This window comes from Ochotona princeps, chromosome 31 (assembly GCF_030435755.1).
Source record: "Ochotona princeps isolate mOchPri1 chromosome 31, mOchPri1.hap1, whole genome shotgun sequence".
NCBI lineage: Eukaryota > Metazoa > Chordata > Mammalia > Lagomorpha > Ochotonidae > Ochotona > Ochotona princeps.
The window spans coordinates 8,836,689-8,856,726 of NC_080862.1; the positions used below are offsets into that span (position 1 = coordinate 8,836,689).

At 45.5% G+C, this 20,038-nt stretch overlaps 2 protein-coding genes across 2 annotated transcripts in view; one reads left to right on the forward strand and one right to left on the reverse strand.

The window, feature by feature from the left end:
• The window catches only part of GLDC (glycine decarboxylase), a 60,699-nt gene extending 54,960 nt beyond the window's left edge, over positions 1-5,739 (forward strand). The window contains exons 22-25 of the mRNA XM_058657311.1: positions 614-709; positions 3,000-3,172; positions 4,586-4,666; positions 5,150-5,739. Of these exons, the coding sequence (XP_058513294.1) occupies positions 614-709; positions 3,000-3,172; positions 4,586-4,666; positions 5,150-5,293 (494 nt within the window). The 3' untranslated portion in view covers positions 5,294-5,739. The remainder of the gene's footprint in view (positions 1-613; positions 710-2,999; positions 3,173-4,585; positions 4,667-5,149) is intronic.
• A 7,173-nt stretch (positions 5,740-12,912) lies between these two features.
• Positions 12,913-20,038, reverse strand: part of UHRF2 (ubiquitin like with PHD and ring finger domains 2) — a 45,118-nt gene continuing 37,992 nt past the window's right edge. Inside the window, exons 12-16 of the mRNA XM_004591813.2 lie at positions 19,388-19,528; positions 17,498-17,594; positions 17,031-17,188; positions 14,910-15,008; positions 12,913-13,921 (exon numbers count right to left, since the gene is read on the reverse strand). Coding sequence (XP_004591870.2) covers positions 13,775-13,921; positions 14,910-15,008; positions 17,031-17,188; positions 17,498-17,594; positions 19,388-19,528 — 642 coding nt within the window. The 3' untranslated portion in view covers positions 12,913-13,774. The remainder of the gene's footprint in view (positions 13,922-14,909; positions 15,009-17,030; positions 17,189-17,497; positions 17,595-19,387; positions 19,529-20,038) is intronic.

Here is a 20,038-nt window from a genome sequence, read left to right on the forward strand (position 1 = left end):
GGTTTGTGCTTGATGATGGAGCGATGGCCAGCAGCTCCTGGTGGGTGGGGACGTGGGGCTGCCTGGACCCCAGGAAGCCATCGGCTTGCATGCCAGAACCCAGAGATCCACCCAGACTTGAGCTCCTTGCTGCTGTTGGTTTCTGAGTCTCTTCCAAAGCCAAACCAAAATCGCATCAGATTCTGTTAGGAGTCTTGTAGATGTTAGTATGTGTAGCAGTTACCTGGTGCTGAGGATACAGTGGCTGAGAAGTGTCAAATGCTCTTTAGTTCCCAAAATGTCTTGTATAAGAGGCTTAGGATGTGATGCTGTATTTAGAAGCTTCTAGTCGATTTGGGGTCCTGAGAGTAGAAGCAGCCTCATCCCCAGTGCCTCCCGCAGTCACAGGCAGATGTAACAGGTGTGTAACGAAATCAAGACACATTGGATCCATGTGCTGAAAGTTTGTTTCTGCTCGGAATCAAGTGACGTCTTCATGACCAGCTATCAATTTACCAAATGCTTATGGCTTCTCGGTCCTCGCGGATTATACATAAAATGAATTATCCCTTCATTGTTTGAGTACCAGGAGTAGCCCAGGTGAATCTTGACCTGAAACAATTTTCCTGAACAGGTTTTGTGGCCCATGAATTCATTTTGGACACGAGACCCTTCAAAAAGTCTGCCAATATCGAGGCCGTGGACGTGGCCAAGAGGCTTCAGGATTACGGTAAGTGTCCTGAACGGGAGGACCTGGAAGGTTCCGGCAGCTGTGCGGGCGGCCTCGGATCACTGCCTCGGACTGCAGACACGAGGGGTGGACAAGTGGTAAACTGATCCTTGGGATTCCTGGGCCTCCAGGGTTCTTGGCAACCTTGGAAATAAATAGAAAGAAGGGGGAAAAGGACAAAACTGGCCTTCTGACTGCGTCAGTTCTGCCCTTGAAAGGTAATGAAACACGCATCTCAGATTCATCGGAGCAAGACAGTAGAAGCTCAAGTTCATTTTTAACCCTGAAGAAAATGATTGCTTGCTGCTGCCTGCATTTCTGGTCAGTTCTTATTCTATCCTGATAACAGGAGTCCACGGACAGGTGAGCTGGCACAGTGTGGCAGGAAGTGAAGGAAGTCACCTGGCCAAGTTAGAGACAGGTGGCTTGGAGTTTTAGAGCAACCTCAATCACGGCTTAGCTGCTCCTTAAGAATAATAATAATAATAATGATAATAATATATCAGTATTATTTATTTATCTGAAAGGCAGAAGGAAGAGGAAGAGAGAGATTTTCTGTCTGCTGGTTCATTCCCAAATCCAACAGCTGGAGCAGGGTCAGGCCGTAGCCAGCAGCCCAGAACTCCAGCTGGGCGTCCCACTGGTGGCAGGGACCCCAGCACTGGAAGCCATCGGCTTCCTCCAAGAGTGGGATCCAGGGGAAAGCAGGGTCGGAACTGGGGGCAGAGGTGGCACTCGGTCCCACGTACTGCGGTTTGCAAGGTGGAGGTCACAAGTGGTGACTTCTCCCTGCTGTCCGCAATGCCCAAGGGGCACAGTTGCTTCTCAAGTATCGGCTGTTTTCCCAAGAAAAAAACGAGAAAGCAACTTTCTTTGAAGCATTGTGAAACACAGGCTCTTTATCCTTGTATTCACTTAGCATTGCTCTTTTTGCAAAACAGCTTCCTAGAGAGTTTATCAATATTATTACTAGTGTTGAGCATCCTTCTGCTCTCAGAAAGGATGGAAATTTGGCTTCTGACAGACACATTGTCCTAGCTGAATTTTTTTAAAGGTTTATTTTATTATTGGAAAGTCAGATATACAGAGAGGAGGAGAGACAGAGAGGAAGATCTTCCATCCGTGGATTCACTCCCCAAGCGGCTGCAAGGGCTAGAGCTGAGCCCATCCAAAGCCAGGAGCCAGGAGCCTCTTGCAGTATCGCACGTGGATTCAGGGTCTCAAGGCTTTGGGCCGTCCTTGACTGCTTTCCCGAGCCACAAGCAGGGAGCTGGATGGAAAGCGGGGCTGCCAGGATCAGAACCAGTGCCCATATAGGATCCCTGCGCTAAAGGCGAAGACTTTAGCTGCTAGGCTACCGCACCGGGCCCTGTCCTTGCTGAATTTTAAAGAAATGTTTTTCAGAAGAGTGTGGAAGGAATGGAACTGTTTTACTGTGGCATAGTGGGAGTCCCACCTGTGTGATCTTTATGTAGATTCCTAGTTAACAGAAATGCGCAAGTCAAAGGTTCTCTTCATGAGGCGAGCAGTCACCCCGTCCAAATCTCTTGGCAAATTCTGTAACCTCAATGTCATTCTGTTGACTGCCTCTCGACTAGTAACTGCAAAGTGGCTGAGTCAGGGCGTCTGGCCGCTAGGCTGTGCTGCCTGCACCACGCGTGTACATGCAGTGGTACAGGCAGGGAGGGAGCCGACGAGTACATTTGGCACAGTTAAACTTAGTGTGTTTAGCTGCACGCTGTATCACAACAATACACAAACAAATCCTGAATGTTAGCTCATCATGCATATCAGAGCGCTTCAGCAGGGAAAAATATCAAACAGAGAGGTGGCCCGAGGGCCAAGCTCAGGAATGATAAAGTGGACGGCTCCACTGCACGATCGAGGGGTGCTCACGGGCCTTTCAAGTGAGCCACGTGTCTGAAGGTAATCCCTTACACACTCAGGAAAAACACATGAGGATCCTATTTTGTATTTTTTTTTTAAAGAACAAAACTAGGATACCACTTTTATGTATCTTGGTGTTTTTTCACGTAGTTTGTTTGAGCGTTTACCCCACTTGACAAATCTATAAACTCGTGCATACTTATATGGGGACTTTGTAAGATTTGTTGAACCAAACCAAATTGGTGGATGTGTCTGTTTTCCTGAGTTCTTCTACAAAGCGTGCTAAGGTGAATTCCCACATATCTATTTGCAAGCATATTGGATGATTTCCTTAGAAGGGACAAGGACGATCACCTTGCGCGCAGAGGGGCTGCAGCCAATCAGCCTGGTTCCCCTCTTGCAGGCTTCCACGCCCCCACCATGTCCTGGCCCGTGGCGGGGACACTCATGGTTGAGCCCACCGAGTCGGAGGACAAGGCCGAGCTGGACAGATTCTGCGATGCCCTCATCAGCATCCGGCAGGAGATCGCCGACATTGAGGATGGCCGCGTGGACCCCAAGGTCAACCCACTGAAGGTGCGGGGGCACTGGCCTTGACAGAGGTTCCTTACCTTAGAAAACAGCATCTGGACAGCAGTCCCTGAACTTATGTATCTGACCATGGCATTCACGTGTAGGGTAAGAAATTCCCCTGACCACTTGCTGCTCCCGCAGCCCTGGTTGAACTCGTCCCGAACAATGTGAGAGCAGCGTGAAGGCAAGGTTAAGGCAGGGATGGGATGTAGACTCCCCACGGGCACCTTCTCAGAAGCTCAGGGACCCTGGCTGAGGAATTAATTATTTGTGAATCTCCATCACATGAATTTATAGCATCAATATAATGTATGCATTTATCTCACCAATTGTATACACGTAATTTTTTATAGTGGAACTGTCCCCTCTGGGGACAACTGGATTGGTATTTTGCAATGCATTTGCCTCCTGTTGGAAAAAAGTTTGTCAAGGATTTTTTTTTTTGTCTCTTTCCAAAACATGGTAATATTCTGTCAGGTTAGAACCCTAAGCTTCCTGTTGGGTCCCGGCGTTTAGCTGAATGATCCTAAGCTGAGGATCCCATATGGGCCGTGTCTTTGTAGCTGCACACCAGACAACAAGTCTTGGATGCTGGTGGGAGCTGGGACAAGTTCCAGAACTGCCTTGCCGGGAAGCGGAGCGTGGGGGCAGACGCTGGCAGGAGACGGGTGTGCTAATCAAGGCATTTGATGCCACGTTGGCGATGTAGTAGGATCATTCTTTATTGTTACTTATTTCTCCTTTTTTATGAACACAGTTAATTCTTCCTAGCTGGTTGTTTGGGGTTTTTTAGGATTTATTTTTATTGGAAATTCAGATATACAGAGAGGAGAAGAGACAGAGAGAAAGATCTTCCATCCGATGATTCACTTCCCAGGTGGCCGCTGCCGGAATTAGAACTGGCGCCCATGTGGGATCCCAGCATTTGCAAGGTGAGGACTTTAGCTGCTAGGCTACTGCACTGGGCTCTCTGTTTTTAAAACTGGCAAAATGGACTGCTCAAAGAACTTAATTTCTTAGTTAGAAAACCATTGGGAAATCTTCCCCATTGGAGGATATAAAGTTTCATATGACCAAATCTTGCTCAGGGCTGTTTATTCTTCTGTGAGGCAAAAGAGACGTGCTAAGCACAGCAAACACAGAATTCAGGAGAGAGAGCTAGCCATGCTGTGACTGTCGCAGCCTGTCGCTTTCAACTGGTTGCAAATGTCACACCGAGTTGACACCGAGTTGGTGTTTGGCTGATACGTTTATTGTGTAACTACCCTCACCTTCTGATAGTTGAAATATTTTACAACAAAAATGTCCCCCTCACTGACCTGAAAGGGCGCAGCTGCTTTCTGTGTGTGGGTGGGAGGGGAATGTGGGTCGCCCTGCTCACCCCTCTTCCCTCCCACTGCTGGTCTGCACGCTCAGATGTCACCACACTCCCTGACCTGCGTCACATCCTCCAACTGGGACCGGCCGTATTCCAGAGAGGTGGCAGCCTTCCCACTCGTAAGTTCTCACTGTGCCAGGCGGGGTGGTGCTCCCACGTGTGTGCTGCCCTTATTCTTAGAGATTCCCCCCCTTTTAAGCTTGTCTCCCCACTTCTAGAGATACTTCAATGTGGAAGCCAAGTGGTGCGGCACCCTGGGGAGTGGGAAGCAGGGGAGTGGTACGGAGCGAGGAGCAAAGGCCTGGCTCTGCCAAGCCTGAGGTCAGAGCCAGAGCACTGGCGCCCAGCGTGGAACCCCCGGGCGAGGGAGGGCCCTGAATGCCATCTTCCTTTCTAAGGAGCTGCAGGCCGTGTGAGTGGAGTCTAGATCAGGCTGAGATGTTGTTGAGTGTCTCTGATTTTGTTTTGGTTTTTGCCCATCCTGTGAGGTGCCTGTTGGCCTAATGTTGTCCTGAGTTGTGGGATGGGAATCTCTTTGCCATCTGCTTTGTCCTAGAAACCACCAGAACCTTCCACAGTGTTGCGTCTTTTGTCTTTTGCAGCCCTTTGTGAAGCCAGAGAACAAGTTCTGGCCAACCATTGCCCGCATCGATGACATATATGGAGACCAGCACTTGGTCTGCACCTGCCCTCCCATGGAAGTGTATGAGTCCCCGTTCTCTGAGCAGAAGAGGGCGTCGTCTTAGCCCTCCCTCCCTGACTCCCGGGACTGCTGGGATGCTGCTCTCTGGAGCACTAGGCATGCGAGAAACTCTCCACCTCTCACCCCGGCTCAGTAGGGGTTTTATATACTGTGTATATTTTTGTAATCGCTGTCTCAGCAGAGTGGAAACTGACTGTTGCAGGATTGATTTGCCTTCGTTCTCAGCCTCCCCGTGTGCCAGTTCATTGATCTGGGAGGCAGTCCTGTAGGTTTTTGGCATAAGGGGCCTGGGGGGTATGCTAGCAAATTCTAACTTTCAATGTGGCGGGCATGCAAGTGTTACGCCCTAGTGGAGACTTTGTTCCAAATAAGTCCTTGTGGACTGTGCCATCCATAGGCAATCCCAGGGCGAATGTTTACATTTTGTACACTCTGAAGAAGCCCTTTTCCTCTAATTTCTCTAATTTGTAAGAGCATTGCCATTTTTCTCTTTTTTTTTTTCTCTATCACATGTGGTTCCTTTTTCTTATCTGCATTGATCAGTAGTCTAATAAAAACATTTCAGTTTGAATCCCGCCCTCCTTTGGGACCATTTGCTAATTTCACGTCATCATCCTCTAACTTTCAGAGGGAAGCAGAGGGCAGTGAGACCCCAGCTCTGGGCTGACAGCCTCCTACTTTGGGGTCCCCAGGTAGATGGGAGGAAGCAGCAGGCATTGGCTCTCGCCGTGCATGTGGGTGATCTAGACTGAATTCTTAGCCCTTGACTTTGACCATGACCCGGCTTTGGCAGTTAGAAGCTTGCTGTCATCAGTCAAAAACCCAAAAAACAATTTTTTTTCTCTTGGCATTCTTTGTTCAGAACTCCATTGCATTTAAGGGATGGGTTTTGGAATTTTTTTTTTTTTTAATGCAGGTGTTAGCATTTTGAGAAAGAACCCTTTCCCCTGGGTTTGGCTGTTTCTGGTATTTCAGCCTCACTCTGATGGGCTAGTTCCACACAGTGCCCACCTCATTCGCTGAACCAAGCTGGCAAGAGATGCTGGTAGCTGAAGAGACCATTTGGGAGCCCAAATATGATGCAAGAACCCGAATCTGAAGCAAGGGAGAGACCATCCCCAGGGTGCGACTGTCTGTGAGGTTGTAAACAGGCCAGGAATGCTGCCAACAGCTCAGGCCCATGAGAGATGGGAGCCCAGGGCTGCCACCTTCGGTGGCCGTGAGCAGGTACCCGGACATGCACGGTTAGCGCTGCTGTGTGCCAACGTGTCACTCCCCCGCCCCCACTGCCTTCCACCCTGCCGTCACTGTGTTGTCCATCGGTGGCCCTGCCGCGCCTCTCCGCTCCCCTCCTGCCTCGGCCCAGGGAATCTCAGCTGCTGCGCCATTTTGTTAAGCTCTGACTTCCCACCCTTCAGCCACATCTGTCTTTTCTTCTGGAACTTTCCCCTACCTTCCCCCACATGCAGTTTCCTGGGGCTACTTAAACCCCCAATACTATAGAAGTCATAATTGTGCTATTTCACCAATCCTACTGGTATTTCTTTGGGAAATGAAGTCAATTTGGAGCACAAGATGGGGCCTAGAGCCGACAGAGGTATTCCATAAAAGCAATAAGTCTTTTCCACGTTAGCCCCTCTCTTTTATATTATTGTTCCATTTGAGGAGTGTTCATTGCAAATTCATGAAAATGAGATTTCATTTTGATCTACATCAAGTTAAAGATTGTTGACTTTCTTTTAAGCTGACCTCTAAAAAGCAAGCAAAGGTCTAATTTCTTCTGAATTCAACATATGCTGCATAAGGTTGTAAAAAAGACATATACAAATTATTTTCCTTTTTTTATTTTTATTTTTTATTGGAAAGGCAGACATACAGAGAGGAGGAGATAAAGAGAGAAAGATTTGTTCGCTGGTTCACTCCCCAAGTGGCCGCAACAGCAGGAGCTGAGCCGATCCGAAGCCAGGAGCCAGGAGTTACTCGCATCTGCCATGCGGGGTACAGGGACCCATGGCCTTGACCCATCCTCTACTGCTTTCCCAGGCCACCAGCAGGGATCTGGATGGGAAGTAGAGCAGCCGGAACACAAACTGGGGCCTGCGTGGGATCCCAGCAGATGCAAGGTGAGGATTTAGCCACTAGGCTATTGCACTGGGCCCTTCCTTTCTTTAAAATGGAAGGTTTATTTATTTGAAAGGCAGGTTTATAGAGAGAAGGTAAGACGAGAGAAAGATAGTCCATCCACTGGTTCACTCCCAGTGGCCACACAAGCCAGGGCTGCGCCAGTTTAAAACCAGGAGCTTCTAGTTCTTCCCTGGAAGTGGCAGGGACTCAAGCACCTGGGCCATCCTCTACTGCCTTTCCCTGGCCGTCAACAGGGAGTTGGGTTGCAAGTGGAGCAGCTGTGACATGAACTGGCCCCCATACGGTTACTCACGTTACAGGAGGCAGCTTGACCTACTCCTCCACAGTGCCAGCATCTAAAACTATTTCCTAATAAAATTCAAATGAAAGAGGACAGCTCTTCTGAGAGTTTTAGGGTTTTTTAGAACTGATGTAAAAGAAATGTGTGAGCGTTAGATCTGTTTTTGCTGTACTTTAACCTCACAAGTAAAAGTGCTTTTCAGTTGTGGCTAAGACATTTTTAATGTATTACAAAAGTGTTTTTAAAGATCATTTGAAGCAAAGAAAACAAAAATTCGGTGAGACTCAAAGCCTTCAGTCTCTAACTAGGTCACGGTCATAAATTCCCAGAAAACAGCGTGGAATCCAACAGCCTCAGGATCGAGGTCAGCATCCTAAAAAAATTGCAGACTTTGCCTCCACGGTGTTGCCACAAACAACTGGATCGAGCCCCGTTCACACTAAGCAGGCAGCCAAAGGGACAACCAACACGAATAGAGGCTTTAAAAGCCTGGCACAAAGAATGGCGACTTGCTTATTGTATATTCAAGACATTTTCTATGACGTGAACCACGCCGGAATTGTTAGCTCCAACAGAAAAGCTAGATGGTTCACACATTAGAAGAAGCTGCTGCCAGTGCGTTTCAGAAGACAATGAGAAGCACATGCTGGGGCCAACTGGGGAGGCAGCCGAGCAGCCAGGATTCTGGAAGGTGTTAAGTGGAGGACTCTAGCAACACTATTGGGCTAGTTTGTCAGAAAAGCCAGCTTTCGCTTGGAGCAGTGTCTGCTGAAGTCCAATGCCACTGAGCATGCCATGGCTCCGGCAAGAGCGGCGGCCAAAGGCTCTTCAACAATTTCAGTGTGTGCCAGAAACTGTTTAGCCTGGGAGGGTAGCCTAGGGCTTGAAGGAAGAAGACAACAATATCCCAGGGCCTGGGAGCTCCCCTGCTCGGGTTGCAGGCACCCCACGACCCTCCCACAGGCCCCGTCAGTGCAGGGCAAGGCTGTTGTCCAGGCTGCAAGAAGCGCGCCTGTGGGGGGAGGCAGAAGAGCTGTAACGAAAGCTTCTTAGATGTTAAAAAAAAAAAATCGCATTTTTGAAAGGTTGTTTTGGGGACTTCAGGTTCTGCACAAGATGGTCTAAACGTATTCCTCCCAGTGATTATAAATCAAAATCACGGATGAAATATACAATGCGACTATCCAAAGCTTCTGAAAGTTACAGAAAGGTTATGGTCTGGCAAGGCACCGTGCAGTGTGAGGAACAACCTGGCACTAGGCTTCCTGGGGTTTTCTTGATCTTTTTCCCCCTTTCTTTTGGCTCAGAAACAAGGGAAGCCTAGGACTCCAAACTGTCCAGGGAGGCAGACTGCAAAGCAAGCCTGCTTTCACAGCCAAGGACTGTGAAGAGAGGCCCTGCAGAGAAGACGGAAAACAAACAGGAACCAGTTCATTAAACATACCCACTTAAAGGGCAACTCCCAACCCCAGGCTGAAGGGAGATACAGACTGAACCCCGAAGACCAACCATTGCACCGAGTCACCAAGGGGCAGCACGCTAACCATGCCAACCAGAGGGTGGGGGAAGATCAGAGAGAAGGGAGCTTAAGGGATTCTTTGAGTCTGTGCAGATAGCTTGGCCACTCGCAAAGCCCTGAGCGCAGTCAGCAGAGTGAGCGGAACTAGAAGGTTTCGGGGTCACATCCAACTGGGACAGACCAGAAGAGCCCTGCAAATGACATCCAACCACACCCGCGAGAAGTGGGCCAGGAGGGGCGTTCAGACCCAGTTCTATTTCTTCACAAAGCAGTCTCAAAATACTGACATCTAGGACATACTACTATTAAAAATCACTAATGATATCAACTTCAGTCGGTGTGAGAAAGACCCAGGTGGAAATTTGGGAAGAGAAAAAACTGGGTAAGTTGAACAAACAAACAAAACGCACTTTGGAAGCCAGCACTGTGGTATAAAGGGCAAAGCTGTCACCTGCAGTGCTGGCATCCCACGTGGGCACCTGCTAAGAGTCAGGACTGTTCCACTTCTAATCCAGCTCCCTGCTAATGCTTCCAGGAAAGCAAAGGAAGTTGGCCCAAGCGCCCAAGTTCCTGCACCCACAGGGGAGACCCGGAGGAAGTTCCTGGATCCTGGCTTCAGATGGGCCCGGGGATCAGTGGATGGAAGATCTCTCTCTGTTACTCACTAGATGAGAAGGTTAAAGAATATAAATGACAGTGAGCTAGGTCATTCCCAATGTATACAATGTAAACTGAATACAAATGGGCATAAAATCTCAGAGACTTATAGAAGAAATCTCATATTCATGTCAGCAAGAAAAGGAGAAAAGTATTGAAACTGATCAAAAAAATAACGGCTCGAAATTTGCCCAGTTTGACACGAGACTTCAGTGTAAATTCAAGAGCGTGAACTCAGAACTGAGTAAACTCAAAGGAACTAACATTCTCAGACATATGACCACATTTCTGCAAGTTAAAGACAAATTCTTGAGAGGGGCCAGAGAAGAACATCCATCCATAAGGAAGAGCTGCGTAAATAACAGATAACATATCGAGGTCATAGAAGCCACAAAAATGAAACATTTTCAAGCTCTGAAATAAAAGGTCTTACTGTAATCACACAAGCCAGGATGATATTTAGGCACAAAGGATGTAACAAAAACTAAAAAATTGAAGTTTGGAAATAACAATAAAAAGGGGGAAATGAATTTGTATGAAAACGGTTCTTCCTCCCAATTTTAAAAATGACACTTGGTATTGCAAGCATGATCCTTGACATAAACTAATCAATAGATTAAGCCATTACCAAAACTCAAAGCATTTTCTTTGCATAATGCTAGTTCAAGTCCCATGGTTCTACTTTTTTTTTGGTAATTATTTTATTTTGATAATCTTTACATAGTTAATCAGGGCACAAAGGGTCAAGGACTACAGGAAAGTGGGTAAGACCATTGTTTGCACATTATTATTATTTTCTGTATCTGGGGTCGGGGAGAGCTAAGGGGAGAAGCCCCACCCAGCCCAGGTCCCTGACGAGGGGCATGCTCCGAGGGTCCTGCCCAAGCGGTTCTGATAGTTGAGCATCTCAATTGCTGCCAGTCTCGCCACTCCAAGCGCGATGAAATCTCCCCAGAATTCACTGGCTGACACAATTCACCTTAGAGTCTCCATTTGCCCAGATTTTCACTGCCAACACTGAAGGCGTTCAGAAGGATTGGTGAATCTTTAGTCCCTGGTGGGAAAACGGGCAAGTAAGAGTAGTTCTTGGACCCGGCGGCGTGGCCTAGAGGCTAAAGTCCTCGCCTTGAATGCCCTGGGATCCCATATGGGTGTCAGTTCTAATTCCCGGCAGCTCCACTTCCCATCCAGCTCCCTGCTTGTGGCCTGGGAAAGCAGTCGAGGACGGCCCAAAGCTTTGGGACCCTGCACCCGCATGGGAGACCTGGAAGAGGTTCCAGGTTCCCGGCATCGGATCGGCGTGTACCGGCCCGTTGCGGCTCACTTGGGGAGTGAAACATCAGAAGGAAGATCTTCCTCTCTGTCTCTCCTCCTCTCTGTATATCTGACTTTGTAATAAAAATAAATCTTTAAAAAAACAAAGAGTAGTTCTTTATCCAGCTCTTAGCAGTAGGATTTACAATGAAATGCGAAGCTGAATGTATAAAGGCAGGGTCCTTTTCTGCGAGCTGAGTTATCCCTTCAGCACTGAGACAGCGGAGGGCATGCTGGGAGTGTACTAGTTTCACAAGCCTCACCTCAAATCCTGAGACCGACATCCATGGACATATTTGTTGAATGACTGACACTCCCTGGAAGTAATAACATCTCCAACTAAAAGTCCTAGTTACTCACGTTATTAAAATGTTTTCTTTTTAAACTCCACCTATATGAACATACTTGAGCAGCCAACCAGTGGGAAATGCTCATTCAAGGGAGAGCTGGGTACTGTGTGCCTCTCAAAGATAGTGACAGCCCTAAGGAGAAATTCAGGCCAAATAGTAAAAAAAAAAAAAAAAAGTCTGAATAAAAGTAAAGAGAAGCATGTTAAAGTATGCTTAGCTCTGTGCTTCAGATAAGCATCAGAACCAACTCAATACCAAACACAACTGTGGAAGGCGAAGAAAGTTGGGGAGAAAAGAGAGGATAAGTAGAAGGTGATGCGTAGATTTAAAGGTACTTACAAAATAACAAGCATTCACAATGTGAGGTCTTTACTGGGACACGATTCCAATCCACCCATGTAAACACCCACTAATGACATTTCAAACATGGTCACTGAAATATTTACTGAAGAGTTGATGTGAAGAAATTTTTAAAAATTGTGTGACAATTACATTATGGTTATACCTTCTAAAAGTACCTATTTTCTAGATACAAACTGCAATACTTATGTAGGATGAACCAAAAAAAAAAAAAAGTCCAATAAAAACAAAACATTTAGTTTTAAGCCATTCTTGACAAGTCTCCATATGTAGAGTTCTAACCAGCATTCCTTCTCGGTCTGTCATGTTACAGCAAAATGAAGACAGTCTTGTAGCTGTGAGAATCGGGTAAGGCAGGACACAGGTGTGTCGATCTCCAAGGAACACAGCTCTGGAGGCTGCAATGGAATGACTCACTTTCAATCTAAGAAGGTCTGTTTACATTTTGTTCTTCAAAGTAAGTCGCTGTTCATAGAACCTGACTCTGCAATTGGTCACACACACACACACACACACACACACACACACACACACACTTCCTGGGTGAGCGCCTACATCGCAGAGCAATAAAGATCACCGAGCAAAGGCTCGTTGCCTCAGCTTACAGCCTGGCTCTGCTCCTGCGGGGAGCTCACCTTTGACAAGTCACCTGCAACTGTTCACACGGCCGACGCTCACCCATAACACGGGGGACAGTGACACCTGCTTCTTGTAGTGAGTACTATGGAAACAGAGGAGTGGCTACTGCAAGGAGATACTCAACTGCTGGTCTCATATGTAAAATATCTGAATCTAGCAGAGAAAAGGCTGAGCTATTCACATTAAATTTTTAAAAATTTTTTTTGCAAAGAAAATACCAGCACTCTAGAGAACAGAATAGTGTTTGAAAACCTTCTTCTCACTTCTATGACGTAAGCAGCAGCACTCAGGATGTTAAAAGCAAACATAAGGCAAAGGTGGAAAAAGCAAGTCTTTCGGGTCTTAATTCAGAAAAAAAAAACACAAGTTGCACAAATGTAAAAAAGTAAAGCAAAACGGACAGTTTTTCTGGTCATAAAATATTTATTAAGGTATACTTTAGGGAATATAGTGAATATAAAATTTAGGATCACAATATGAAGCAATTTCAGTCCTCTTAAAAGCACAGCCCTCGATACTCTGTGGATGTAAAACCACTGGTGAGACTCACTAAAAACAGCTGGACGAATGCGGAAGTGGCTCCTCATGAACAGTCACAGCTACAGCATCTGAACACCTCTTGTAAGTGCAAAACCACACCACACGACACTAATGCGGCAACAATGCATTCATATTGTTCTCGCTAGTCATTAGTAGTCAACTTGCATAAAACACCGGGAAGGGAAACACAACGGAGCACAGGCTGAAAAAGGGAACCTGTCCTTGCGAAACACACACCGTAGTGGAAGAACAGGACAGTAAGCAGGCGCACTACAGAAGCTGCGTTCAGTCCGAGTATCTCAAGTGTCACCGTCTCGTCTTTAAAATCAAATGACAAGGATAACCAGGCACAATTAATACTGGGGAGGCAGTGTGTAGCTAAAATTTCATTGGACTAGTTGATGAGTTTTTTTTAAGATTCCCCCACACGTCTTTTCTGTCCTGAGGTAGTTGCAAAATAAATCGTCACTTGGATATCAACTAGAGCTGAGGCTTTTGATATTCTACTCATTAACACGAGGTGTTACTGATGGGAACTACCTTTTGATATTTCAAAGACAGTTGAGAAACGGGCCTCTTACTACACACAAGATGATGGCTATGTGGGAAAGATTAGCTGCTTCCGAACAGGACGGTCCAGAACCGCTCCCACCCTCCACACCCACTCCAGACTGTGTGTGGATCCGAACGCCGGCGGGACGGCGCGACGGAAGGGACACATCACCGTCCTTTGCTGTAGCCAGGGAAGAAGAGGTCGAGCAGGGTTTGCAGGATGTCATTTTGAACCATGACGTAATTCGGGCCGAGATCACGCCGGCAAGCAGGGCAGGAGAAGACCTGGGCCTTAAAGGAGCGCTGCAAACAAGCCTGAGGGAAAACACAGAGAACAAGGACACGACTCAAGGTCATCTGAGATCAGTGATACAGAAAAGTCCTCAACAGCTAAAGCTTTTACACAGGAACTTCTGGTGGTGTAAGAGAAGTGTACACGGTGAACACCTGCTGGGCCTGGATATGCACTGTGAGAAAGTCTGACCCACACTGGGAGACTTCAGGGAAACTAACGAATGATTTCATTTCCTAAGCTGGTAAAATGACACTGTTACAAGATTACGTATCGTTTTCCACAGGATTAAACTTTTAGGTTACGTTTGAGTTCTATTCTTTCCTGAAAGAGACCTAAAGGGGAAAAAAAAAAAAACCAACAAAAAACAAAACCAAAGCCCTCAGCATTCCATTGCGTCCATCCTGAAACACAACACACAATGAGTCTTGCACAAATGTATTTAGCTGAACTAAATACATTACACAGAGCCAGCCAAAACAGACCCAGGTATAAACACTGGGAAGTGTTTCTTTCTGTCTGTTTTTTCCACCTGACAAAAGCAATTAAACTTGGGCAGGGAGGTCAGGACCCACAGCATCACCTGAACATGACTGCTACCTTGGCATGATTAGGCTGGGGTTTCCCTCTGACACGAGTTCCAACTGGGCACACTTCTACATAGAATCTGCTTCTTTTTTTGTATGAAGGGTATGAAATTACTCCAATTTGCAATATGATACATAAGACACAGAAAAGGTTTTACTAGAAAGAGCAATTCACGGTATCTCAGTTTCTTCCTCACTTCGATCCTTCCTCAATAATTCCAAATGCAGTGGAACACCTCAAATGATAGATATTTGAATGACTATTACTATCCAATGAAAAATACACATTTACAATCAAGATGTAAGTGCTCTTTAAGTAACAACATTGTATAGCTATTCTGCTTCCGGTTCCATGCTGAAACGGGCCTGGGAGCTGGTCTAGCTTCTGGCTTGAGCAGGGAAGCTGGGCGGGACTGCTACTTACTTTACAAACGTTGTGGAAGCACTCAGTTGTCACAGGCTGGTACACTAGCTCCTGGCAGCAGACACACATAAAACATTGCTCTAATTTTTTCAGAAAATTCTAGAATAGTGCCAAAGAGGAAGGAAAAATGGTTAGCAGTTGATCACACACCAATGAAATGCTTCAGGATCAGGAAAAAATAAAGCAACTCAGTCACCTTTTAATATGTCTTCTAATAACAAAATCAAGGAGTGATTCTAGTAACAGTCTTTAGGCTAAACCGCACACAACACTTTGTAAAGAGCAAAAATTCCTTTTCTGAATTTTCCATACACGGAAACCTCATTTTACTAAGGCGGCCCCACCACACTACACCCACAGGGAAAGAAAAGGATGAATCCAACAGAAACCCAAAGACTACTTGTAAACTGTCGATTTCTACAGCATAACCGTCATTACACTGGGGAGCTTCTTTCGTAATAATGATGGCGTGCACACCAATGAGCAACACAAAGACTCGAGCAGGTCCCTTACGTCTAGTGAGCACACGGAAGCATCGAACCACCCCATTCAGACAGAACAAGTTCTAATTTCCTGCACCAGTGAAACAAAGGGAAACAGAAAGGGAGAAATCACTGAGAGGAGCGGCCACGAGGGCGCACCACAGCTGCATAAATGAAAGATACAAATAAAGTGAGAAAATCACCTCCAACTTGGGGGATTTGATAAGCTCCACCCATGAAACCTAGCTTCACCCTAACCTAACCCCATATCCAAATGTAAAGCAGCCTTGCGACTCGTTTTCAATGCAAGATGTAAGATTTGAGATTAGAATGTGTGACTACCAAAAAAAAAAAAAAAAAAAAAAAAAGAAAGAAAAAAAGAAAAATTACTTCCAAAATATGAAGGAGACCAGAGCTGTGGCACAACAAGTTAAGGTGGTGTTGTTCAGGTCCTGGCTGCTCCACTCTGATTCAGCTAACCTACTAATGCACCTGCGAAACCAGCAAGAAGATGGCCCAAAGGCTTGTGCCTCGCCACTCATGAGGGAGGCCCAGAGGGAGTTCAGGCTGTGGCTTTGCCTCACCCAGCCCGGCTGCCGTGGCCGTTTGGGAAGTGAATCCTTGCTGTCTTTCCCTCTCTGTCACTCTGCCTTTCAAATAAACAAATTAAAAATCTTTGACAGAAATATATACATAAGATTTATATATACCAACACTGTCATATTTTACCCCTGAGGTGAACATATAAGTTCAGAAAATTGTGTGAAATTGCATGAGACTTAGGCTGTAGGTACGGGCATCCGGCTGGCTGGTTACGATGCCACGGGGTTGCAGGCCCAAGTCTGCCCTCAGTTCTAGCTTCCTGTTAATGTAATCCCTAGAGATCTGGATTGAATTCCTTGATTTTACCATTTGGGAAGTGAGCCATGGGTGGAAGTTCTGTTTTTCTCTCTGCTTTTCAAATACATAAACAAATAAATAAATGTAATAATTAAAAAGCCTTACATTGTTAGAGAATTAGAGATATTACTGATGAGTTTTAGACTAGGTTGACTAGAGGTTTCACAATTGAAAAATTTTTTTTTTAAAGATTTATTCATTTTTATTACAGCCAGATATACAGAGAGGAGGAGAGACAGAGAGGAAGATCTTCCATCCGTGGATTCACTCCCCAAGTGAGCCGCAACGGGCCGATGCGCGCCAATCCAAAGCCGGGAACCAGGAACCTCTTCCAGGTCTCCCACGAGGGTGCAGTGTCCCAATGCATTGGGCCGTCCTCAACTGCTTTCCCAGGCCACAAGCAGGGAGCTGGATGGGAAGTGGAGCTGCCGGGATTAGAACCGGCGCCCATATGGGATCCCAGGGCTTTCAAGGCGAGGACTTTAGCTGCTAGGCCACGCCGCCGGGCCCCACAATTGAGAATTCTTATCAACATAAATTAAGTTTAGAGACAGAACACAAGCCAAAAACCACATAAGAAATCTTTTTTTTAAAATTTAAGAATATTTAAATATATGACATCTAATTAGTTCTTAGAAACGGCAGCATGGGATCAAATTTGGACTGATTTGTGAACTTCATACTTCACAATGATGAAATTACTTTTCACCCTATGGTTTTTAAAGAATTCTTTACATACTGGTCCTTCCACGAGTGATGCCAGCACTTCATCCCACAGTTTCTGATTCTGAGCATCTTCTCTAATCAGACGTTGCTGCTGAGGGGTCAGCTGGAAAGCCTCAACTGCTTCCGCAGAATCGCACGCTTTGAACATTTTGGAGGCACTTGGAGACTCATCTGGGTTTATTTCAAAAGACATTGATGAGTTAGAAGAGGTTCTGTGCAGAACTACGAAACAAGAGCTAAGCCCATCCCTACTTCTACTGTTGAGCAGAAGATAACCCGCACAGGAGCATGAGGTTTCCCTGGGAGTTTTGGGTGCTGCGTTTGCTGTATTTTAAGTGTCAGAGCCAAAACAACAGCCAACACGCATGCCCCATCACCACCAAAACCCCCTGCTTCCGCGTGAGTCTCTCACTGTGTTCCTCTGGCTGCCTTCCTTCAACAACACAGGTATCGTCAGGATCTCCCTTGTGCTGCACCTACCATCCGAAAGGGGCCGTTTTGTGCTTTCATTGGCCTGTTTCTTGGATTGTCCTTTTGTCTTCTTTCCTTCCTTATCTGAAGGGTAACCCGCTGGGTACTGAAACAGACAATGCAGATTGAAGCATTTAAGCTCAGGATCCTGATAAGGAGTGTTCAAAGTAAGGGGGAAGAGAATCTATACTTTCCTTAAATTGAAAGACTTCATGTAAAGACAGCTGACATTTAAAAAGAATTCAAAGGAACAGAGATTGGTAAGAGTCTAAATTCAATGTGAATCCAGGTAGCTAAAACATTCTATCTTATAATGCAATGAACTTAGTTTCAAATCTATGACAGGAAAGATAAGTTTTCATGAGAATGACTAAGTGGTGTGAAGCTTACAAAGGGAGACTCTAAGTATGAAGGTAAGTTACGATCCCATGCAGAGCACAAGATACAATTCAATAGCTGGGATTACAGCTGATTGGAGTCAGTGTGGACAAAAAAAATAAGGTTCCAATACCTCCTCTCACAAAATCAGGGGAGGGAGGAGTTTTAGAAGACTAAAGAAACTAAATCATCTGCCATCTGAAAGTTAACTGTTAGAGCACAAATCCTACCTATTACCCTTTAGGTTTTAACAGCCACTTTTCTTGAGGGGAGTAAGAAAATCCTTCGTAATAATACATATGTTTAAAGCTCATTGTTGGGGCGGGCATTGTGGCACAGCTGATGAAGCCACTACTTGAGACACCCACATCCCACACCGGCACCTGTTCAAATCCTTGCTACTCAGATTATGATTTCATGGTGTGCTAAAGTGCCTGGGAAGGCAACTGGCTCTTGGCTTTGGCAGGGCTAAGCTCTAGCTGTTGCGGGCCTTTGGGGGTAAACCAGCGAATGGAGGATATTTTCTCACTCTCTTACTCAAGTCTTTCAAATAAATCTTAACAAATATTAAACTTCACTGTGTTTCACCCATCACAATAAATAGACTCAAATGCTTCTGCTCAGTTTCAAATGTGACCTGTTTGTAGAACAATGCTCTGATCACTACAATCATGAGTCGTTTGAAAATGGATTTACCAAGGTTTTTTTTAAATAGTTAAAAAGGAATGATTTTGCTAAGTATTTCATCAGCAATCAATTCTGAGTTTAAAAAGAAAACAAAAATAGAAAAAGATTTGCACTGGAAGACACGCACTCACCTGCCTGGATGGTCAGACACCTGCCCACAGTTCAACCCCTAGCCATGCAGTGAGGGCCGTGCCAGGGGAGATCACAAAGCTAGCGTCCTATGGGAATCATGACGAAGGAGGACAGAGGATGAACTCCAGCACGGCCTGAAGTCAGTGTCAAGGACACAGCAGGGCATACGGGCAAGGAAGGGGGTGCAACCATTCCAGGCACTGTGCACACCAAATCAACAAGGCCTCTTACGGGCGAACAGGTGAGCATGAGCCAAGGGTCAAAAGGCAAAGTGCTAAGAGTACTGGTAGGGCAGGAAAGCAGCTTTGTGGCCGAAGAGTAAAAAGGGGGTGAGGAATAGTGAGAAGGGTAGAAAGCAGACCATTCTAACAAGCCACTTCCCCACCGTTCCCCTACCAGAGGCACGTCCCCGAGCCCTCGACAATGGCCATCCTTTCTCTAGGCTTTGTACACCTGAATTTTATGAATCCCTTTCCCTTATACTTAAGATCATTTCCATATCAAATTGACAACACTTCACTTGACACTGACAAGCCCAAGCTCAACACATAGCCCTGGCACAGTTAACTAGAACGCTGCTTGCCTTGCCTTCTATATACTTGCATGATTTTATCCCTCACCCTCACCCATCAGTTGTTGCATCCATTGTTAAGCCATGCAAACAACGTAGTGGTACACATTTTGATGAATATGGAATCTAACCTGTAGGCGCAGACATAATCTTCTAGAGCGTTCTATTCCTTCTGAAGTCCATGGAGCAGGTTCAACATCATCTCTTCTTAAAAGATAGCGCCACACCAAGAATCCATGGCTGGATGAAATCTCCGGCCAGTACTTCACCACCTAAGGCACAATATTTCAGGACTAATTTGAAACATTAAGCCCAGATTTATTCATAAAGTCATCATATTAGTTGAAATAAATTTTCTTGAACTAAGAGCAATTTAAGAAAATAATTGTTTTGCTGTGAGAATAGTCAAAAAAGCCAAGAATATTCGTTAAAATTGTTTTGATCCTATATTAGTTTCTATATAACTTTAATATATCAACAAAACAATATTCATTAACAGAATTCTGCACAGTAGGTAGATTAAAATGGTGGCAGTGGACACCCACATTTTATACAAAGAATGCAAATCTAATTTTAACATTACAATGTATTGTACTTTGAAAATTCATTATGGTCATTAAAATTAAATTTATACAATGTACTCTGCTTTGAAACTCTTATCGCAATCATTAAAATTAAATTTATTCTGGAAAGGCATGTAAGATTAGATCCACAATGGTCAATTTATTTAAATTTTTTTAACCATAAAAAACATTCTCAGAGAAAAAAAAAATCTTAACCCA